The sequence below is a fragment of the Brachycentrus maculatus genome, unplaced genomic scaffold (assembly GCF_059751285.1).
Source record: "Brachycentrus maculatus isolate JH-2025_06_01 unplaced genomic scaffold, ASM5975128v1 h1tg000292l, whole genome shotgun sequence".
In the NCBI taxonomy this organism is placed as follows: domain Eukaryota; kingdom Metazoa; phylum Arthropoda; class Insecta; order Trichoptera; family Brachycentridae; genus Brachycentrus; species Brachycentrus maculatus.
This window is the reverse complement of record NW_028281043.1, coordinates 400,444-418,252: the sequence shown is the minus strand read 5'-3', so window position 1 is coordinate 418,252 and position 17,809 is coordinate 400,444. Positions and strand designations below refer to the sequence as shown.

The 17,809-nt window shown below is 31.6% G+C and overlaps 1 protein-coding gene across 1 annotated transcript in view; it reads left to right on the top strand.

The window, feature by feature from the left end:
- The window catches only part of LOC148305036 (uncharacterized), a 32,012-nt gene extending 14,661 nt beyond the window's left edge, over positions 1-17,351 (top strand). The window contains exons 2-6 of the mRNA XM_088267326.1: positions 86-245; positions 5,736-5,913; positions 7,663-7,761; positions 13,285-13,389; positions 17,175-17,351. Of these exons, the coding sequence (XP_088123452.1) occupies positions 86-245; positions 5,736-5,913; positions 7,663-7,761; positions 13,285-13,389; positions 17,175-17,284 (652 nt within the window). The 3' untranslated portion in view covers positions 17,285-17,351. The remainder of the gene's footprint in view (positions 1-85; positions 246-5,735; positions 5,914-7,662; positions 7,762-13,284; positions 13,390-17,174) is intronic.
- The last annotated feature ends 458 nt before the right edge of the window (positions 17,352-17,809 follow it).

Below are 17,809 nucleotides of genomic sequence, written 5' to 3'. Positions count from 1 at the left end.
CGTCCAACGACACTTTGTACGTGTCGTGTGATTGATTTTAGATTCCTTGTCGATGGTGTCATGTTCGAGGCATTTTGTGTTGCAGATTAGTGTTGCTGTGCGTGGTGGCTGTGTTGGCCCAAGACGCCGACTACCCAGAGGGCGAAGCACCCAGGCCACGCAACTCTCTGCTGCGTCGGGGGGCGCTGGCGCGCAGCCAAGCCAACAAGGCGACCCCCTCGACCACAACGACAGCTGCCCCCAAGGTGCGCATATCCAACTTAACCATTCATTCAACCATGTCCACAAACTGTCTGTCGGTGGACAGCTCCCTCGCATCCTCCCGAGTCAAGTCCGAAGTTCAGACGAGAACTGCAGACGAATTGTCAGCAGTAGTCGTCCTGGGCGGCGCGAACCTGATGCCTTGTAAAAGAGGCAAGCTCTCGGGAGGCATGCGGATTACATGACTTAGCCAACTGAATCGCATTTTTTGACTAAAGTTAAACCCAAGATTTGCTGCGTCCTAACTTAACCCAGGTCTTCATTTATCCTTCATCTTCATCATTAGCCCTCTGTCCACAACTTACTTTGCTTGTCGTGTGGCTCCGGCTTCTTCTTCATTCATGTGGGATGTGTCTTAGAAATAAATAAGTCTTGGCTCCAGTCTCATCAGCCACTCCACCGCCTCCTAGATATCTCGAAGGTCACCACCAAACCCTTTGAGTCAGCAGAACTTCACTTTGTGCAGGTCTGCTGACTCAAAGGCTCACTCAAACACTCGCTCTTATGGTCTTCTCAGCTCCACACTCACAATCAGGGTTGTTCCTTTTCCCCCACCTTCAGAGCGAGTAGTTGCAGCAACCCTCCTCTGGTTTGACAATTTTTTTAAAATTCAAATGAATATCTTATCATGGGTCCCGGTTAGGGAGGTGTTCATTAACATAAATTGTAATTTTAATTTAAAAATGAAAAAAGAATAAAAAAAAGAATGCAGGTAATTAACGTTAATATATAATGTCGGGTTGTGGTCGCGGACTCTTGAGTCAGAATTTCTCGGTTCGAGCCCAACGACAATCTGATACCTATTTCTAATGATGAGCCGCCTGGGTTCACATAAATAGTATGAAATTGAAGTATTTTCACAAATAATAAAAACACAAATCTTTTTCTTAAAAAAAAATGTATTTACGAATTGACCCAAGTTACTTTTTTGACGTGGAAACTATTTGTCTCACGCATATTTTACAAATTGTATAATTACTCGTATATTATTTAAAAAAATATTTTGTGAACATGATAGAAGAGCATCAATTTAATTTATTTAAAATAAAAAGATTTTTAGTTGTGATTTTCATTGAATCCTTAAGCACAAAAGAGGCCCCTAATATTAAACAATCGACATTTGATATGCCGAGTATGTGTGTGGAATAGAGGCGAATATGTGACAGTATAAGAGGGAACAAATTTTAGGTCAATGCCAACCGGATTTTTTTTATTGACTAAACCAGTTTTTTTTTCAACGTGTGCTTTTGATAGGCGTTACCAACGTTTTGAAAATGCTACATAAAAACGGTTTCGTTTTTTTTATAATATTGTTACAAAGTAACATTTGTAAGACAGGATATGTCAAAGATCAAATATCCAATTAATTGATCCGAACGTCAACTAATGTCTGTAATTGACATGTGTATTATAAAATTAACGTTAATTCCAAATACATATGCAGACATATTGTTGTGAGAATAAACGATCATTTTTATAGGTCTGGCTTGTAGCAGACGATACGTAATAGATATACATAAGATTGAAATCATGGTCACAATGATGTCAAATTTATCTATAGACTACAAAGCCCATGCAGCACGTTAAGAGCATCTCAGAAGAAATACAATACAAAATATGCATACAAAATACTCTGTTTATTCAATATTTACATTGTCATTGATTGGTGCTTCAATAAGTTATACTGATAGTCATGGTTTGTGTGATAACTAAAATTTGAGATATATCTACATATGTCCGTGGTTCGATATTTTCGAGAAACCGATAAAAAATTGCATGTATTGTTATTCCGGTTTTTGTTATTGCTACGTTGGTTTTTTTTTAAAACACAATAACAATAAATATTATTTGCTCAAGGTGTGATACTTCATTTGTTCATAAATAGCGTCTGACGTGCACGCTTGTGCGCTTTGTAGCCATCAGCAAAAAATCCATCAGCATACGTCGCTGCAAGCCATGGGCAAATAAGACAATATTTTCCATCGCATCGATAATAATCGAATAACTTACACATTACTGCCAAACAAAAATTAATTAGTAAAGTCATTAATACAATGTTCCGGAAGCTCTCAATATGTAGTTAAAGGCTTGGAAAAACTCAACTCGTCGTTTACAACTTTCTTGCCGGTAAGCAATAATATAGGAGAGCTTTGAAAATAATTATTTTTCTACTTACCCCGTCATTAAGTTATTATTGTTTCTGCATTAACTTTGTGATAAGACATGTTACAATGATTAAAGAAAACACTTGTTTTATACCACTTGAGTTTTATTAAAGACTACATGGTTTAGAAGTTAAACTTTCATCATTCAGGTCTGTATAATTACTAAAATATAAAATATAAAATTGTTCTATAAATAAGGAGAGGGAAAAGTTAGGGGAAGGTGGTTAGTCAAGGGGCGGAGTTTGAAAACAAAGGAAAAATGGAAAGCAAAGGTGAAGAATTTTGAAACTATATATATATAGTTTCAAAATTACACACACATATATATATATATATATATATATATATATATATATATATATATATATATATATATATATATATATATATATATATATATACTATACATATATACCATAAATACATACGTTTTGACCAATTGTACACTAAATCATGGCTAAATATTGCTTATTATTACTTTTGCTCTTTCCTCTTTTACTTACTTTCGTTACTAGTACATTAATACTTCCCTGCAAGAGTAGGCAGAAAGGAGAAAACGTCACACTCCTCTGCCCTGATATACACTCCTGGTTTCTTCTTCATGTAGTCATACAAACACTTTGGTAACGCAAACTTTAGCAAAAATGTATTGAATTTGTATGGTGAACATGAGGGAATATGTCACATAATATTGTACATAAAGTGTCACTGAAAGATATACTTTGCAGCAATTATTTTAACGCTACGAAAAAAAACTATCATTGCACTTTCACGCAAATTGTTTTAACATATGTCAAGCTTACGATCTCAACACTTTCTCTCATCTATTACTATCGTGCTCATGTAAGATTCGTCTTTCAGGTATCATTCAGACAAAAAAGTTACTTACGATTTAAAAAAAAATACGTGTAGAATATCCATTTGGTATATTTTGTTGCGTTAATTTGCAAACTTTTTTACGGCAAAAGCTAAACAGGCAGTAAACAATAGATTCCTTATTGAAGTGAAACATGGAGTTAAAAGAAGAATGAAAGTGGACGCTTATTACGCTTTTATTTAGTTAAACTGATTTCTGTGCATTATTTCATGTGTTTCCAGCAATCAATCTTCTCTTTGTATGTAAATAAAAAAAAATCATCCGTAAAACACATAATTTAATCTTTAAAAAAACATTAATAACATTAAATAAATATATAATATGAAAATCAATATCAAAGGCAAAAAATGGAAAATGTATGGAGTCAACCTAAGTCAACCTAAGATTGAGATCTAGATAAAGATTGCTACGATTTTCATTTCGACCGTATACACTTGTCGTCAACTAGTTATTATAATGTGCGTAGCTGTGCGATTTGTGAAACCATGGTTGTGATTAATGAGCCGATGACAAGCGCCTATCGAAGACCAAACGAACACCAGTTTTCTTGTGAACTCAATCTCACCCGATGGAAATGCACAAATCTAGTATACCATATAGTATACTACTGCATATAATATCCTGCAAGTACTTTATGTACAGGGTGGCGCAAAATTAATCACCCAATCGGAAGATGCTATAATCTTTGCAAATGGCGTCGTACGTCAATCATATTTGACATTTATGAACTAGAAAGCTGCAGTATACAACATAATGTGTATCAACACTGTCGGCAGCCACTTGACGAATATCATCTTTTTTACTCAATAGAAAAATTGTTAAGGTCGAAATGATGATTTCCTTTACTCAATTTTTTTTAATTGGTTAAAAAAGTTATAAAAAACCATATACAAATAATTAATTTTGCGCCACCCCAAATATATTTGTGTACTGCAGCTGTCTAGTTCACAATTGTCAAATATTATTTATTGACGTACGACGCCATTTGCAAAAATTTAAACGTCTTCTGATATAGTGATTAATTTTGTGTCACCCTGTATATTGCCTTAACTATGTTTTATATATTTTTTGCAAGTCACGTATAGTAGCTTCGTGGCGCTATAAACGTGAGATCATAACACTTAAGATAAATTATACAAAAAAATCTGTTCTTTGAATAATATCGCTGGAATTACAAATAATAATAAAGATCACCAAGGCTATAAGTTGAAAGTAAAATGGTTACGTCACAATTCTTATTTTTCTGACGAAACGGGCAAAAAAAATTGCACGTATAAAAATAAATGATTGATTCTGGTGAAACAACAGAATGTTATAGCAATTTTTATGAGATACAATGTATATACGTACATCCTATATCCTACTCACATATGAATAATTATTAATAAAACCTAAGTTGTAATAATAATTTATTAAACTATATATTGTTTCAAAACTCTTCGCCTTTGCTTTCCGTTTTTCCTTTGTTTTCAAACTCAGCCCCTTGACTAACGCCCTCCCCTTAACATTCACTCTCCTTATTTATAGATTAATTTTATATTTTTTATTTTAGTTATTATACATACCTGAATAATGAAAGTTTAACTTCCGAAACATGTAGTCTTTAATGAAACTCAAGTGGTATAAAACAAATGTTTTCTTTAATAATGAGTAATTATTAATTATACACTGAACTCCCTTTTTACACGTTTCTTAAACGATTTAGAAAAAAACATACAAAAAATTGATCATTTATTTAAAAAAGCGTAACAATTAGGAATATCCTAAAATTAGGAATACCCTGTTTAAAAATAAAACACTTGTATGATACCACTTTTTGAGCTTTTTAATTTAATGTAATAAACTGAAAAACGTATGACGTATAAATTTCGTAGGAGGCAACCCACATTGGTTATGAAACCGGAGCCAAACGAAAAGTAAAGTGACACAAAATTTGATATTGCATAAGTGTTTTATTTTTATATTGAAATCATCATGTCATTCCATAAAGTCAATATCAAATAAAAAAAAATAAAAATATTATTCCTTAGCATATTAAGGAAGGTATGTTCCAAAAAATATATAATCTAACCATAGACGATCAAGTGATCACTTTGCACATGTTACACGTGTGTAAAGTGATCACTTAAACCAGCTTATGACGGTCGTAGAAGAACTAGGATGCAAGAAGGTTCAATTGAAGCATACATGTAGTTTCCAAAATTTGAGTGGTGTGGTTGTCAATCATGGGTAGATTGTTGAATGTTATACGTGTATAGATCCAGCCACATATATAGATATGCTAGATTGTAAGGCCCGTAAATGCCCAGACCACCATATTCTATTTCATCTATGTTGAGTTATCAATACAAATCATTATGATCAAGTCTGGTCATTTTTGGTCATCGATTAATTTAAGGACATGTTTTAAAAAGGTGGTTAACGTGTTGCAGGAAGCCCCGGTCGAGGAGTTGGAGGAAGAAGGTGAAGAGCTAGAAGAAGAAATTGAAGAAGATGCAGTTACCACTACCGAAGCTAACAGAAGGATAAAGGGCGGCGTTGTGAGACCATTCAGGAGCAACGATGACCTACTGGCTGCACTGAAAAGAAGACGCGCTGAAGCTGCTAATGGTAATTCAACACTTACAGTTATAACACTCTCCTTATCATTCATCGTTCACTTTTATTACACAAAGAGAACGATGAATGAAAAAGAAAGTGTTACATTACCATACCATAAAGTCAATTATGATTTTAAAATACAAAATATACTTACAGTTATATCTGCAAAAGATCACGATATTGAAGTTTTAGTTAACGATCTGTCCTCAGATGATTGAATTGATGGCAAAACAACCATATTTATTCAGATTCTCACACCTTCTGTATATCTTACGCGATTGAGATAATTCACATGCCAGTTTTTTAAAGCCATCTGTTCAATTTCCTGTAAAGTAATATTTACGAGATTTTCTGAAAGCATTTGTTTTGTTGTTCATTTTGTCAAAATACTAAAATATGTCGACATTTAACAGTCTCTAACGTACATCTTTCCACAGTATCATCTTGTTGGATGTACTTGTCCCGAGCTCCAATCGTTTAAATATAAAAATAGAACTTACAATTAGTCCTTGATCGTTTTTGTTACATAGATCTAGGATATTCTTTGTAGTGTAGTACCATTTACTCTTCTCTGAGATACTAGGATCTTGGTAGAGACTTTAACTACCTAGTTTCATTACCATCTCTTTTATGGGGTCCCGGTAAATTAAATATATTCTTACACTTCTTCTTATGAACCAAAATCCATAACATCTTATAAATTTTGCAATATTTAAGGTATTTCCAAGTCTCCATTTATGGGATCCTGGTAAATTAAATTAATTATTCATCACCTTCTGGGCTACAATTTATATAGTCAGACAACTTTTGCAGGCATTTAAGGTATTTCTAACTCTTTATTTATGGGGTCTTGGTAAGCTGAATATATTCTTCATCTTCTTCTGACGCTTCTTCTACTAAGCCACAATCTATTATATCAGACAACTTTTGGAAAGTATTCAAGGTATTTCAAAGTCTCTATTAATGGGGCCCTGCTAAATTAAATGTATTCTTTATCTTTTTCTTCTGAGCCATAATCAATAATATCAGATAACCTTTGGAAGTTCTGAAATGTATAATGTTCTCATTTATGGGACCTGGATAATTGAATAATTCCTCATCATGTTAACTCTAATATTAATTACGTGAAGAAATGTGGTACTGCATTTGAGGAGTTGGAATAATTGGCGGGTATGTATGACGAGATGCATGAATGTGGAAGAGGCTAATAATGTTTTGCAAACACAGAATAATGTGGCGTTGTATTATCTCTGCGGGGAAGCAGCGTGATGGTTAGTTAGTTTTACATCTTTATTCGCAATATTTTGAATATGTCCAAATGTTTCTTAACCCAGAATTTGTGAACTTTTGTAAACTTACATATGTTAACCTTTCCGGGATTACAAAAATAGATGTCCGACTTTCTCTGGGGAGTGGGTACTTTTTACATATTTTTTTTCATTGAATCTATGTATTATGAAGATAGAAATTATGTTAAAATAATTTAAAAAAAAACACCTTTTCCATTTTCGATTATTCGATTATTCGATTTTTTCCAGGTCAACATTAAGCTAGTGTGATGTCAAATAGTTAATAATCTCGTTTTTGTAATAAATACATTTGGTCATTTTCTCCTGTATGAGGACGATATTATTAATTTCCTATAATTACAGAGAAAGAGCATTTCTGCTAACGGAAATCGTAGATGAGCCGAATGGTCAGAAATTATTTAGTGTGTACCAACCATTTTATTCATTGAAAAAATCAACTACTTTTCAGGCAAGACTCACCACACCCAGGAAGCGACCAGCGAAAAACCAGTCGCCGAAAGTCAACCACAAGCTGATCACTCAATAAATGGAAACAAAAACAACCAAGGTGAAATATTAATTAATTCAAGTAAACTTTTTAAAATCCCTAGCCCAAAGATTCTTCGACACATTGTGATTGATACTACGTAAAATACAAACATTTTATTAGTGTATTGGAGCATTCTACATGATTATTATGCCATATACTTCTTTGTCCACCTCTGTAGGATAATTGTCAGCACGCTCGGCTACCGTACTAGACATCCAGGGTTCGATTCCCAGAGGGGGTCAAAGAATATGTGATATTTCACTCTATTTATTAAATATTACCCTAGATTAGTGCCTGATGCGCAGGGCTGATGACCTTTCCTTCATGTGTTAACGATCAAGATGACACTGCTTTTGTTCATGATGGAGTGCCCTTTGCACCATCGGGTGCGGATAAGGGTTAAACAGAGAACTCAAATCATTACTATTGAATTGTCACTTTAAAATTTTGTATTTTATAAAAGAATTCACATATAATACAATGATGGTATGTGTTTATACCCGTACTGTCCATCACTCATACTACATCAAATGTATCCTTTGTATAAAATTTTGTATAAAACGTTATGGATTTTGCAGTTTTGCATTCCAGGCAATCGATATGTAAGTATATTATCTAATACGACTTACGTTACGTGTATACTTATCCATAATTACCTAAGGATTTTTTTTATGTGACAAGATATTAACATATTTTACGGCTGTCTAGTTTCAAAAGAACGTCAGGTTTCTTTATTACGTGTAGAATAATCTGAACAAGTAGTTTCCAACTCGTGATTAATTTAATTATTATTTGAATCACTCATATTATGATTTACCATTTTACGACTTAGTTATAAAATCACTCTACTTGTATCTTATTATAACTTAATTATGACGCTGACAGCTTCTTTCGATAAACTTATTAATACTAAAAACTTGTTATAAAAACTAAGCGTGTAGAACCGTATATTATATGTGATAGAAGTGAAACATGAGAAAGAGAAAGAGCTTCAAAGAAATATAACAATTAAAATTTTGTTAAAAAACAATCACATGACACAAACGTAAAATAAACGCAAAAAATCACAAAACACAATGATAAATATTATTTACCCAACATGTGGTACATCTACTGTTTATATATAGCGTCTGACGTGAGCATCTAACATGCAACGCGCAAATGAACGACATAATATTATTCTATCGCTTTGTATAATTTTTCATACGTCTATCTCTCTTTCTCTTTTTCTCTATGTCATAACTTTCTTCTCTCTCGTGTAATGAAATGTGCCAAAAAAAGTAACGCGTCCTTGAAATTTCGCTCTCAATTATTGTCTAACAATCGTTTATCGAATCTCTTTCTCTTTTTATCTACGTCATAAATTTCTTCTCTCTCGTGTAAAGAAATGTGCCTTATAAAAGTGACGCGTCTTCGGAATTTTGGGCTAACTTTTGTCCTCAATTATTGGATTGCCGTCTAATAAGTTAATAATAAATAAATCTATGGCCAGTCCGGCACTGGTTACATCTACTAACTGGCGGGAAAAAACGATTTTCAAGAAAAAAATAACTTTTTGATTTATGTGCTCCTGTTACTCCGAATGCTGAAACCGCCTACGACACTTTAGCAATGATTCTGTGAATTATTTTAAATATCGAATATGTATGTCTTTTTAATCCGATTTTTATCTTTCTTTATCTTGTCTTATTTTTTTTTCAATGACATGCGGAAACCGTTCAACTAGGAGCGCATAAATAGAAAAGGGTAAAATGTATTTAAAAAGTAATTTATTTCAGCCAGTCCGACCCTGGTTCCAATTGCGTAATTTACTCTTTGAATACGTAATGAAACCAGGGTCGGAATCGAAATAAATTATTGCAGATACATATTTCACTATTGCAATCTATGAGCTCCTGGCACTCCACTACAGATACTGGTTTAAAAAGAAGGCAAGAAATGTCTTAATCGCTAAAAACTACATCATATGTCTGAGGCAAAATTATCAACAGTGTAGGATCTAATTAAAGTAATATATGTAATATTTGCATACATTTTTCTAGGTTTATTTATCGTATGTTGAAAGTTCAATTTACCTACTCGTACCAATCGGCATTGTCATATATTACATTTTTTTGGATAAAGCACATCAATGAAAAGTACACAATTGATGTTCTCTTATAAAAATAGTCCGCCCCCGTAGTGTAATAGTAGCATGCTCGGCTACCGTACCCGTAACAAATAAAAGTGATTTTTTCACTCTTATATTTATTCAATATTACCTTGGACTGGTACCGGAAGCGGAGGGCTGATCACCTTTCCTTCATGTGTTAACGATCAAGATAACACTGCGTTTATGTGTTGCAGTACCCTATGCACCGTTGGGGTGCGGATAAGGGTTTGAATGAATAAAATAAACGTGATATTGTTTTGAAAACTAGTTAGAAATTAATATCAAGGCATCGGTTTTATTCGTTAAAATATGGTCTGTCATATTTTTGGTATAACGTCGATGACATTATAATACGAATCCCAGTGAGTATATTTTTCTCAGGTGTAAAAATATGTAACAATAGTGGTAATAACCGAGTAAAATTTAAATTACAGATGGGTAGGTATTACGAAAAAGTGACTGCCACTTTTTGGTTATATCCATCAACAAGAAATTAATTTAACGAAAAAATTGTAAAAATATATTATCATTATCGTTTCTTTGTTACTGGCGTACAACAGAAGATATAAAATAACCTCCAAAAATTATAAAATAAAAATGAATAATTATATGAAATATACAAGTCGTATTCATCGAATTCGGTGTTTTTGAGATTGATCCTTTTACAATTTCAAGCAATGGGTTACATATTAAAAAAAAAATTGCACCCGAAAAATTACTTTTCCATGAAACTGTATATATTTGCCATGTATTTCAAGGTCAAGGTCAGATTAATTGATATTTTACTATAAATACCTAGTACTATATTACGTATAATCTTAATTTTACGATTCCCAAATTTTTATTATATATTTGTATCATTTTTATTTTTATTTTCAGTTTTTTGTGTATTCCGTCATATAAATGTGATGTCAATTAATTTTTCGGTAGGTACTTAATAAATAATTTCATTAATTGATTTGCCAGTCACTTTGCGGTAATATCAATTTATTTTTTATTTAAATTTCATTTGGTAAATACCACTATTTATTAAAATATATTGTGACTCGTATTTTAATGCATTGATCATTATTTTCAACACTATTTAGTATACTATCATCAATTTCACAATTCGCAGAACTTTGTAATTTTTTTTAGTTTTTATCCATTCAGTTTCAATCCCTCAAAAGGTATTTATATAAATATAATGTAAATTTACTTATCTACATAAGTATTGCTAGGTACTATTCACGTGGTTTAAATACGGTTATAACATGAATTAGATACAAGCGAAAAAAATGTTTTAATTGTTTTATTCTTGAGGAACAAAGGTAAGACTAAGTTGCAATCCAAAGTATTTGAAGCATGGAGACTCGTTTAAATCCAGACGGATGTACGTCAAATTATACGTGATGCTATTAAGACATATACAGGTGCATAATATTCATTATTCCTCGTAGTCATGTGACAATCCAGTAACCCACGTCATTATTTCCGAATATACGGGTTTATTATTTCATTTGATATATCCGATCAAGGAAAGACCATACAACGCTCACTCCTTTCAACAACGTCATAAATAAAAAAAGGTGATTTTTCTGGAGATCATTTTTAAATTTTAAAAATATAATGAAATGTATTAAAAATACATATCAAGCCACTTATTGAACTTTTTACCATTTTTAGGTAAAACCTGGCTGTTTTTTCTCCATTTGAAAATTTTTAAGTACATTTCAAAAAATAATTAAACAATACCTTTTCTTCAAAAAGCAAAAACAACACTTTCTGCCCTGTAGCGGGTAAATATTAAGTCAAAATTATGCCACTTTTGCTGGAATATAGTACATTTTTTGAGAATTCCGAAAACATACACAACTGAAAATTAACGATTTTTGATATATGACGTTGTTGAAAGGAGTGAGCGACATCTGGGAAACCATTCAGTACTTTAAATACGATATGATGTACAAAATTGATTTCGCCCCTTTTCCATAGATGTCACTTATTTCGCTACACTTTAAAAAAAAAGATATTACAGTTTAATTTAGAAAAGGATTTCTTTTACTGAATTTTATTACATTACAACTGTTTACAAATGTTTGTTCAAATAATTGCCATAAGTTAAAAAAAGATTTTTCATTACCAACCATTACCATAATTATTAAAATATACTTATATAAGTATTTTGACATGTAACCAATGAGGAAGAAGGATATGGAAATCTAGGTACTTACAGGGCTTATGACCTATCACAGGCTGGTTAAGTAATCACTTTATCTACACGTAACATTCACCATTCTAAAAATTATTGACCACTTATATTTTTTTTAAACTCGTATATCAAATGTATCCTATAATTGACACGATCTTTCATTTGTGAGTTCTCGGCAGCATTGATGGTTGAGTTGAGTAAGCTTTGGCAGAGACCCTTATGAAAGTGTTTGTAAGATTTTTTCCAAATTAAATTTCATACTGGGACAATATTTGTTCTTCCATTTTTTAGAGGAAAAAGCCGCGTACATATGATTTTAAATATTGATTAAACTAATAATTAAAAAAAATATGAGTAGTGAGGTTATCAATAATGGGTAGAATGATGTATATTACAGTGTTTAAGAGATAACTTAAACCAGCCTATGACCGATCTTAAGCCCTGTAAACGCCCAGACTACAATATTTTTCTTCATATACGTTGAGGTGTACTGTATCCATATCCACTTTTGATCTGCGCCGACTCTATTAGTAGATGAAATATTTGTTTTTTTTTTTAAATCGTTAAAATAATAAAATTTATGTATGTTCCTCATCGTCTGACTATCAAGTAAACAATCGATTATGAATAAAAGTAGTGAAAATTCTACTGTGAATCAAGACTTTCATATTCTTCTTCATGTATGTTGAGATGTTAATTTAGATAAAAGAGATTTGGAAACATTCAAATGTTCTTTTTTGTTTATATTTTCTTCAGTTTCTTAATGATTCATGCGTTATTTTGATGGCGAATAAAATAATTGATTGTCAAGTGATTGAATTTTTAAAGCTAGCTTAAATTTGATCCAGGTTATTACATAACATTTTCATATTTATTTTTGATAAATATTTTGTAGTACTTTTGTATTTTTATAATGAATATGCGTTAAATGAAAACCTAAGCGAAATGTATGACATTATTTAAACATATGCGTTTTTGGTGTGTTCTATTTGAAATAATTTGAAAATGCGACAAAAATTGATTAATCAATCAGATATATAAGTGTCTCAACATAAACGGATAATCTTTTTTTACGGAAAAGGAAATATGAAAGTCTTGGCACCTATTCATCAAGTTTACAACCTACAGTACAGCAGACAGACACGGAACAATAATTCATCTAATGGATCTCAAATTAATATGGTCCTTGGTTGTTTAGGTCGAAGACGCTACAACGCTCCTGCCAAGAGCGAGCCAGCAGCAGCCGCCGAGGAGGCACCAGCCCCTGTCCCCAAACTAAGCAGAAATCGCTTCAGCGCTAGAAGTAATAAATAAAACATTATTTTCAACCCTTAAATGTTCATAATATATATCAAATAATTATTTAGTCGCGAAGTAATTACCAATATTGCTTGTTTCGATCTTGTTCACTGAACTCAGAATGACAAAAATTCTATCCAAATGTATAAATAATGTGTAAGTACAATAGGTATAAAATGAAATCTTATTACTTAATAAAATTTACAAGATAATTATTGTCTTTTATTTATTAATATTTTAAATCATAAAAAGCATTTTAATAACCATTATTAATTTTATATAAATAATCTAAATTTCAAGCACTGATTCGTATTTTTCCAATTTACAACTTACAAAATTGATTTATTTAAAATCTCCATAAAGTAATTTTTAACATTTTTTACTTGAAATTATTTATTATTTCTATTATTCTTTATTCTATTACAATAATTATCTATTTTATACACTATACATTTTTATATTTTACCTTCTAAAACAGTACCTACATATTTTATATACATGTATGTATATATATTTTTCCTAAAGTGACACTCTTGCATAAAAAACACATTATTATATATTATTATTTTTTTATTATTTCTTGATTTGAAACCACACAATCAATTTGTAAAAAATATTTATTATTTCCACTTATATAAACATGTAAGCAAACACTTATGACACTTTTTTTAAATACTGGACTGAAATATACAATAGAAAAAAACTGGGAAATAAGTAATGCAGTAAGTACTCTGCACGGATGGGTCTGAAAAATATATGAAAATTTAATGCTGGCATATGAACATACTCGTACATCATAACATAATTTAAATTTAAATTTAAAAATTAACTATGGAATTCAGGAATGAAAATAAGATACCTGTTACAATTATATATAAAAATACTGTCCCGATGGGTAGGTACTGACTATTAATTATCTTCACAGTATTTTATTGCTTAGCTAATTAAAAACTTACTCAATTCAACCATAGATGTTGCAGATGACTCTCATATGAAAGAATGTGTCGATTGAAGAATATAAATGCAACTTTCGAAATTTGAGTAATGTGGTTGTCAATTTTTCGTAGAATGGTGAATGTTATAGGTGCAAAAAGTGATCACTTAAACCAGCTTATGGCAGACAATAGCCTGATTTTCATATTCTTCTTCATTAATTTTGAGATATCAATGTTTCAATAATTTCCTAATTTGGATAGTTGGCTTGAATAATATATCACCAATAATGTCCAATTTCATAATAGGTAAGTGGTTAGCATTTGACTTCCATGTTGGAGGTCCCGGGCTCGATTCCTGGAGGGTCAAAATATATATATTTATATATATAAAAGAGTTTATCACACTAATATTTATTCAATGTTACCCCGAAGCACACGATTGATCACCTTCCCTATATTGCATCGATTTAATGCAGTGGCCTATGCATCACTGGGTGCAGATAAGGATCAGTACAAGTATTAAACTAGATCAACTAAAAAAAAACATTTTCAATAAGGTGGAAATGATTTTTTTGTTCCCAAGTATCTTCTCCATTTATTATCATAACCATTGAAATGTGATTATGTGCGATCCATAATGACATATGGAATCGAATGCACAGCGGACACCGCATTAACAAAAAACGCACAAAGAGTGTATGAAATGAATACTCTAAGGAGCATATCTGGCAAGAGTCTACAAGATAGAATAAGGATAAGAGAAACATGCGAGATCAAAGATGTCGTTAGGTGGGGAAGACAATGGTATTCCCAATGTGAGGAGAATGCCATCCAGACTCCCCCACATAGCATTCTATGGCCAACGCGATGGTAGACGACCAAAGAGATGGATTGACAACAGGGAATCGACATCGCAGAAGGATAATCCTGCTTAAAAACAGGCCACAAAACCATTTAAATCTGTTAACATATTGTATTTTAACATATTGATAAGAAAATTGCTATTTCAAAGATGGTATTTTTCAAAACAACGAATCGCAATATCAATCGTCTGGGTATGGTCTAATAACAAAAAGATGCTGTAGTTACTAGCGAAGTATACATACGCAAGAATTTTGATTGAATTATTTATATTAGATAAAATGTAATCAGGGAGGTTATGCGAGTCATATAGTAATAGTATCCTAGTATCAATGCCGTGGAAGCATTCTGCTCATACAGATTTCGATACACACTCACAAGCACATATATGTTCCCTCTTTTAAACCTTATCTGCAATTGATGGAGCAAAGGGCATTTCATCAAATCAACTAATTATTAATTTGATCGCTAAACAGATGTAATAACATTTTGTGTGTCCAAATACTTGTTCACAAAATCTGGATTATCTCCAATTACAGGAGTTATTTTCATATTATTTTTTGACATCTCATCAAGGTGAAGAAGAATATATATACAGAGCTTCCAAGAATTTGAGTAGTGTGGTTGTCAATAATGGGTAGAATTGGTGAATGTTACACGTGTGTAAAGTGATCACTTAAACCAGCCTTTGACGGTCGTCAGCCCCGTAAATGCCCAGACTTCCATATTCTTCTTCATCTTTGATGAGATGTCAAAAAATAATATGTTAATCAGATGATTGTATTGAGATCAGTCCTGCGTTCCATGGTAATATTGATATATATTTGATTGATGTGGTGTTCTATCTTTCTGCCTACTTCTGCAGCAAGAACGGAAATTTTGGTGAGTTAGCTAGTAAGTTAAATATTTCAAAATACATTATATCTTTAAAATTAGTATTAGTCGAGAAGCTGGGTGACATAATGTGCAAACTATGGATAAATAGGTATTGAGTTAATTAAGTAACTGTTTCGTATTTAAAAATCTGTCGACTGAAACCTCTGGATGTTTTACTACTAAAGATATTAAAGACTATAATAAAATAAAGATGTGTGCATATTTAATGATGAAATAAACGCGTAAGGCGATTGCAAAAATTAGACAGAGGTTAAGGGTCAGTCCTTGAGAAACTTTCTTTTTTTAAAACAAAATTATGTATTCACAATATTTTGAGAATCTCTAAATCTTTGATCCCAAATATGGGTTTGTCCACATGGGAGATTTTTTTCTTCCTATGTGGACAAAACCCAAATTTGTGTACAAAGATTTAGACACACCAAAAATATTGTAGTTAAAATAACTGGTCAAAATATAATATAAGTGTAATAATTTATTTATTTAAACTGTATAAAATGAAACAACTTTGTTTTAACCACTTTTTATTGGTACACTTTATCCAACTGGTTTTGACAAGAACCTTGTCATCATCAGGGTTTATGTACTAAATTCTAAAACATTGAAATACTCATGGTTAATTGCCCTTCCCTTACCAAAAACTTCCACACACTCCGAACACCATATTAAAATATGATTTAAAAAAAATATTTTAAAAAACTATTAAATGTTGTTTTTATTAGGAGTTTTAGGAATTTAGTACATAAACCCTGATGATGACAAGGTTCTTGTCGAAACCGGTTGGATAAAGTGTACCAATAAAAAGAGGTTATAACAATGTCGTTTTATTTTATAAAGTTTATAAAATGTGCCACAAAGTATCCAAGAAAATAATCCAAGAAAAAAATATTTATTCATTCAAGGTGATTGATTTGCTTCTCAAAAGAAGTCTATTACTTTTATAACTTTGTATTAGTTCAATAAGTTTTCTTGTAAGTTACATAAATATACAAAACACTCAAGATTTACGATTATCTGGCAAAAAATGGAAATGAAGGCGACATTGATATTTTCCACCACATTTATCCTTCATCATAACTGATAATCTATTTCATTACAGACTTATTCAAGTCCAACCCGCCAGCAGACATCTCCGGAGGGGAATCGAACCAAGAATCAGTGGAACTTAAGCCTAAGAGCGTCTTCAGACCAGGGCAGAAGCGATTTTAATAGCATATAAAATTGTGATCCATAAAACTTTATTATGAAATAAACCTACTACGATATATTTAAAAAATTGTTTTATTTTTTTTTATTTCGTATGCATTCGTATCGAAGATGGAAAGCAACAATTATTCACCGTTTACAAAAAAATGTATGAAAATTAATTTGAAAACATTTTATATTAATATAATAGTTTACTGTTTTGTTGAAATAGTTATTTAATAATAATGTAGTTTCATGGTAATTATATACGCGGTCTGTTAAATTAATACCTAGACCGACATCATAAACAAAATGTACTTTATTTAGAAGTTACATATTTATTTCCCTCTCAAAGTATTTACCTCCCCTTAATTTCAGTCAACGTATTAATTGAACAGGCCAAATAGGTATAATGAATTATTTTCTATTTATTTGGCTCAACTGAAGAGTTATGATTTTTATTTTATTTCTACCTTCCGTCATTGATATTTGAATGAATAGTGGACGGTCGAACCCAAAAATTTAATTAGTAACGACATTTTTACAAAA